This window comes from Eublepharis macularius, chromosome 16 (assembly GCF_028583425.1).
Source record: "Eublepharis macularius isolate TG4126 chromosome 16, MPM_Emac_v1.0, whole genome shotgun sequence".
Taxonomy (NCBI): Eukaryota; Metazoa; Chordata; class Lepidosauria; order Squamata; family Eublepharidae; genus Eublepharis; species Eublepharis macularius.
This window is the reverse complement of record NC_072805.1, coordinates 7,682,074-7,688,997: the sequence shown is the minus strand read 5'-3', so window position 1 is coordinate 7,688,997 and position 6,924 is coordinate 7,682,074. Positions and strand designations below refer to the sequence as shown.

The 6,924-nt window shown below is 44.8% G+C and overlaps 1 protein-coding gene across 1 annotated transcript; it reads left to right on the top strand.

Annotated features, from left to right (window-relative positions):
- The first annotated feature begins 1,649 nt into the window (after positions 1-1,649).
- MANSC4 (MANSC domain containing 4) lies at positions 1,650-6,871 on the top strand. The gene is made up of 3 exons (XM_055000822.1): positions 1,650-1,881; positions 3,279-3,413; positions 6,168-6,871. Exons 1-3 carry the CDS (start codon positions 1,650-1,652, stop codon positions 6,869-6,871), a joined length of 1,071 nt encoding a protein of 356 aa, XP_054856797.1.
- The last annotated feature ends 53 nt before the right edge of the window (positions 6,872-6,924 follow it).

Genomic DNA, 6,924 nt, shown 5'->3' with positions numbered 1-6,924 from the left:
TTCCTTTGAATTTCTCCCACAAACCATCTTTTTTGGCCAGGCTTACCTCTTAAGTGCTTGTCCCAGCTATGAATGAAATCCTGCCCTCAAGTCATAGTTAACTTATGGCGCTCCCTGGTGGGGTTTTCATGGCAACAGACTGACAGAGGTGGTTTGCCATTGCTTGCCTCTGCAGCCCTGGTCTTCGTTGGAGGTCTCCCATCCAATTACTAACCAAGGCCAACCCTGCTTAGCTTCTGACGAGATCAGGCTCACCTGGGCTATCGAGGTGAGAGTTGTCCCAGCTATAAGCAAGTTTAAATTCATTTTTAGCACATTGGTCACTCACTACCCTTGGTGCTCTGTCTCTGTCTCTCTCTTTCTAATCTTTCTTACTGAGTATTTTAGCAGGTTCTTGTGTTGCAGGAACATACCTCCTTGTGTGCTTTTGAGTGCTATACCGGTGATGCTAAATGATAAAAACCAATCTCGACACTGATGCATAGCCCCTCTTCAGCATTATGCACCATCATAAATGGCTTTGGAAGAGTTCAGAGGATATAGTAGCTTTCTGTGTGAAAACTCCATTGCTACAATTCTGCCCATGTTCACTAATACACATCATATCAAAGTCCCATAGACTTCAGTGAAATGAGGTGTCTGATCCTCTGGGTGGCTACTCGAGTGTAAATTCACTGAGTTCCCTGAGTGAGCATTGCTGTCTTAAATTCACACAACTGCCATGGAATCCTAAGAAGAAAGCTGCGGCTCTGTTTAGGATCGAGTTGTAAGTGTCAGACAGTGGCTTATTAAAAGTTGCAATCCAGCCTCTCTCTTGCAATTAGACATGAGTCCATTGGTTCCAAAAGATTTTACTGAATATAAACAACCATTATAGTCCACTAACCAAGATGCAATATCTTGGCTGGTACACGAGTATTGTTACGAATGACAGGCAAAGGTTAAGGTACAGAATAGCATTGCCCAGCAAATCCCATCCTCCCCCCATAGTTCTCAAAACAAACGGCTTGAAGCTGAGAGAGTGAAACTTTCCCAAGGCTGGAAAGGTTGTAGTCATAACATTCCTCTTCTTTGAGATAACTATTACTGGACTGCTTGTCACCTGCAAAAGAAGCACTTAAAACACTGACAGTATTAAAATGGAGTCTCTTTGGTTAGATCACATAAGACACATAGTCAATCCTGACAGTAAGTGTCTCCAAAGTAATGTCATAAAGCAGTGCTTGGTCAGTAAGACAATTTAAACAATTTTGTTCTACTTAGCGAGGTTCAGAGTAGAAATAAATGCAGTTATTAACCCATTACATGAGAGCAGATTAACTTTTTCCCCCTTAGCATAATGGTAACAAAGACTTAAATCGTCTGCTAGTAACTTTCAGATTATTTTAATTCCATTAAACCAAACCAACTCAACATCAACCACTGCATGAAGGACAGGAAGAGAGAACTTCAGAGTCCATCTCCCACAAACTGCTATCCAAGGCCCTGGAAACCTGTTAGAAAACTGCATTGTTTTTCCAGCAGGTGTGCCCTGAAGGCTGAGGGACACCACCTGTGAGGAAACTCTTTAGCCGAGCACTAGTGACCCGTCTCTGCTGCTTCTTTCCAGTGGACTATGCTTCTGCTTTGGAGAGAAGACTTCCCCTGAGATGATTCTGCCGATGGCCATGTCTGAAGTCATTTTCTTGCTTTTGGGCTGGGTTTGGAGATCAAACTGCCTCTGCTCACCCACCACATTTTACAAAAACTGCTGGATCCGACAGTTCCCAGGACTGAGCATTGATCTGGAGCCCTCGCAGAAGAGAGGAGCACACATCCTGAAAAGATACTCAGCAGCCTCAGCCCAGCAGTGCAGCCAGACCTGCTGCCTCCTCAAGAACGGTGAGGGTTCCTTTTCTGCCTCCGTAGAATCAGCTGCATCCATACTGCAAATGAAATATTAGCAGAGAACAATAGGTTGAATCTGGACTAAGTTTCCCATGAGAGAAATGCAACCTTTTCCCTCCCACTGATCCCTATGCAGTGCGGCTCCTGGGCAGTAGGGAACCCTGGGAATGATGCAAAGGGGACCTGCGATGGAAACGAGAAATTGATGAAAAGTTGGCAACTTAGTCTAGATCCTGCTCAGTAAGATGTATGTATGTATGTATGTATGTATGTATGTATGTATGTATGTATGTATGTATGCATGCATGCATGCATGCATGCATGCATTATACACATCATTCTATTTCCCATAATCTATCACATATTTGCAAAAGACAGAGCTGATGCCGGTGGGAGTAGGCCTAGTTCTACATGACTCCAGACTGCACTTAGCATTGATTCTTCTTGGACCAAAATAGGAAGGTACACAACTGAATTACCACCCAAGACACATGTACCTGACTAGGGCAGAAGATGATTCCAAATGAGACTTTTTATGCACATCTTTGATTCTATGATTCTATGACCTCTGCCTTGAGTTATTGATAGGGTTCCCAGGTGCCCGCAGGTGCCAGGCAAACTCCTGGGTTTTCCCCCCCTTTGCCTGCTAATCCGGGAGCAATTGGCGCAAGGTGGCAAGCCCCCTGTCACCAGCAGACACCCTGGGAACATGCATGGTGCACATGCTCCCAGGGGGCACGGTGACATCACTTCCTGAAGTAATGTTATCACACCAGCCACGGGCATGCTCCCTCACTTTGCTGGGGCCAAAATGAGTCTTGTGCGAAGCACAAAAGTGCACCCGTGGCCAATGCAATGATGTAACTCCTGGAAATGACATCATTGCGCATGCACCAGGTGTGTGTGCTCGCAAACCAGAGGCACAGGGTAAATGCCATGTCCATCCCTACTGCCAGGAAGGTATATGGACCTGCCAACCCTGGTTATTGATATTAATTGGACCATAATTTCAACTTGGTCCTATATTGATTAATTATTGTCATATTATTGCATTGTCTGGAGTTACTGCATAATAACTATGCTTGACCACTGAAGGCCACATGGCCAAAACACATTTGCTCAGGGTCACATAAGGTTCTTGTTTGAGTTTTTGGTATGATTTTAATCTGAACTGAGGCTATGTTTGGGCCTGTAACAGTTTTTACATGATCCTGTAATAAGTACATGTATTTTTGTATATTGATATATATTTATGTTCTATGCTTAGTAATTTTAATATTTGAGCCGTAGATTGGGATTTCCTTTTTAAAAACACAGGGGAGATCTGGGGGGCACAAATCTGCTAGCGTCTCGTCTGGTCAACTCAAAGCTTTTCTTCTCCCCTTTTTCAGTGTCCTGCAATTTGGCAGTTTTCTACTCTGAAAGCAATAATCGAAGCCTTTCCTGCCTCCACGCTTATTGCCCAGCTCTGGAGAGCTGCATAGTGAAGCCGGGGGCCAGTGCGGTATTATATAACATCACACCAGGTAAGGCCTCCAAGAGCAAATTACATACGGGTGTAAAAGCCCCCCCCCCCATTTTTATAAAAAGGAAAACAGATTTGGGAAGGTGAGAATTTAGAGCAGAGAAGCATTGGGGGCTTGAATTGTTTATGTTGTTACTTTATTTAAATATGCCTGTTGTGTAAAAAAATACAATGGATTATGATTTGGTGGGCGCCCTCCCAGTGTCAAGCAGGTGCTTTGCAGTTACCTGGAGGCCAAAGTGGCTGGGCGCTGAGGGGAGGTGCAGGGAGGAGTGTTTAGGCCATTGATTCGGTGGGCCCCCTCCTGGTGGCAAGCGGGCGCTTTGCAGCGGCCTCAAGGCCAGAGTCGTCGGCGATGCACCTGCGTGGGGATAAGTAAGTCTTCGCCAATACAGCTTGCCTTCTATATAGTAGGGTTATTTTTCATGTACTTTATACCTGTTACTTTAATATTTATTATTTTTTCCTATTTTTATGTTGTTGTTACCCATCTTGGGTGCTGAGATGATCAGGAGAAGGGCAAATCTATGAAAGTATTTAATTTCGTTTTTCTCCCTGCCCTCTGCTGCTCTGCTTCAAATCAATGTTCTAACATCCCCAGAGACAAGTTCAGGGTTCAGAAAAAATGGGGTAGCAAATTTATTGGCAACCACTACTCTCATGCTTCTTCAATTAACTGTGGACAAATAAATTGCTTTTGGTGTGCATGGATCCTGTGGATGTGAAAACTGTGAGGCAATCTTGCTCAACGCATGGTGGATAATGCACTTCCGGCACACTTTTGCAACTGGGTTTTCCTGTATGAAACAGGACAATCCAGAAGCAATGGTTGCTAATATGCATTGAAAGTGCATTATCCACCATGTGTGAAAGAGTCTAACTGAGGTGTAAGGGTGGTACAGGTCCTCTTAACCCCCTCTCTTGCTTTGGTTATTATTTAGGAATACCTTGTCTGCCCATTACCACAGAGGAGATCTGAAAGGGGTAAAGACTCCACACTTGAAAATATTTGTTCCCTAACCTGCCTCGTAGATGTCTAAACCATGTCTGAAAAAAAAGGCCACTTGCTCCAACTCCCCTTCATAGTAAAGCTATGCAATGATTAAAAGTGTATCTATATAAAGTCCTCAGAAGGACTACTGGAGGGGATGTCATTCTCAAAACAGGACTTTTTCTCACAACCTACATATTGTGTGTGTGTGTTATGTGCCGTCAAGTTGCTTCCAACTTATGGCGACCCAAGTGGTAAGAGAGTTTGGAAAACATTTAGCCTTTGGGCATGTAAATAATATAACATTATGCATGGGGTGCAAAGATAAGTAGCAGGGCAACAGTGTTTGAAGGAGGAACATGAAGTGAGAAAGAAAAGAACACTTCCTCCAGTAGTAGAAAAGAGCAAGAGTCCGGTAACACCTATAAGATTAACAAAACTTGTGGTAGAGTATGAGCTTTCATGAGTCACAGCTTACTTCTTCATGTATCTTTAGGTATCTGAAGAAGTGAGGTGTGACTCATGAAAGCTCACCCCTACCACAAATGTTGTTAGTCTTAGAGGTGCTGCTGGACTCCTGCTCTTCTCTACTGCTACGGACAAACACGGCTGCCCATCTTGATCTGTCTCCTGCAGTAGTTCTCAGCATTATGCCTTAACAGAACACACAGTTTGGTAGACTTCCAGTCTCTCTCGACTGCATCACCCGCCACTTCCTGCAGCAAATGCCATAATAAATATGCCCAATTTTAGGAGTCGGTGGGGCCTCTTGGGAGGTTGGAGAGGAATATTTTGCCCTGCTGTTCACCCAAGGAAGCTTGATGGCTCCCTGCGGAAACGTCTGTACTTGGTATTCCGGGATCAGGTTAAGAAAGTCTCCTGTACCCTCCAAGCGGTGTACAAGTGTCTTTCCTGAACTAGTTGCAAATTTCCATAAGCTTGCAAGTTCTATCGGCCGTAGCAAGCAGTGAAATATCTATGCACTTAACTCCTATATTTTAAGGGTAAAGTTAATAGATGAAAAAAGTTGGCTTCGTTGACACAGAGATGTGATGAGTGTAATGAACCTGGGGGCCATCCTATTGCTCCCTGCCACCCACAAAATAACGAGGAAGGAGTAGAGCAAGCCTCCCTTTCTCCCTTCCTGAGCTCCCTGTAGTGCTACAGGGAGAGATCTCTTTGCCTTTTTGCTTGCAAGTTATTCGGACTTACATCTGCACCAGAAGACTATCCTGGAGCAAGCGGACTTCAGTGAGGGGGGGGCGCACCTGCAGCCCCGTCAGACCGGAGCTTTTAATCTTGCCATTTGTTAAGATCTGGAGGTTTAGTGAGCAGGGACCCGGGAAAGCCATGGTTCCGATTGTGGTGCCTGATCTCATGAATTCTTTCCCTAGAGGAGACCGCTCCATTCTGCAGGGATTTAGAGGAAAAGGCACCTGTTTAAATTAGTTTTGGGGCTAAGAGCTGGATATTTATGTTAGGCAGTTACAGTTTTGCTTTTTAGTATTTTAACTGTGATTCTGTCGTTATACTGTATGTTGACTTAAGCCAAGTTTTGCCTTGGCAAGGCACCTAACAAATTTAGAAATAAATCCAGATGATGAGGCAAAAAAGGGGAGGTCATGCAACAGATGCTATCTGGGAGCACTGCCTCATGTAATCAAAAAAGCTGACATGTTTAGGAAGGAGATGAACTAAATTTGGGCACAGTCTTGGAGGGGGAAAAAAGAACATGATTGTTGTGCTTGATTTCTGCTTTGACAGGAATGGATCCAGACCTCCTTGTTTTTGAGAAACTGTCTTTTAAAGAGCCGAATACCAGATCCTCTTTTAATAAATGGGAGAGGCACAGCAGTGGAAGGGCTGCTGACTCAGAAAAATGCCAGGATGCATCGACTGGTTCACAGTGCCTTCCAGCCACGGCAGCGTCTTCTGCGATGGTCCAGGACCTGGGAGCCAGCCAAAGCAGCAACCACCCTCACCTTGCAAATGGCTCCATCCACCACATGGCATCCACCACCCATTTAGGATCTACAACTGCATCACGCAAAGAGCGTTTCACTCAAGTTACAGAGGTTGTTTCCAGAAGGAAAGGTTCGACATCTAATTCAGACGGTGCATCTTTGCTTCCTACTCCAACACTCACATCCGTTAAAATGTTATCCCATATGCCCAGCCCAGCCCATCTGAACAGCAGTAAACAACACTTAAATGAAACTAAAGGCTACAGTGGGAGGAATTACACTTCAGAGAACGAAGGCCAGCGGCCAGCCTGGGAAGGGGTGCAAAGGGGGAGATGGTTGCTTCCCATAGCACTTGGTTCTTCCCTGATTTTGATTTGCTGTTGCACTATCCTTCTCGCAATGGGATGTCGCCGCAAGAGGAGGGGACGCTACAAACCTAGGCGCAGAGGAATGTCAGCACCCAGGCAGTTCGTAAGATACACCATGGTTAACAATAGCACTTAAGGGGAAATACTCCAAAGAGAATGTAGAAGCAAATTGCTTGCATTCCCGATAGG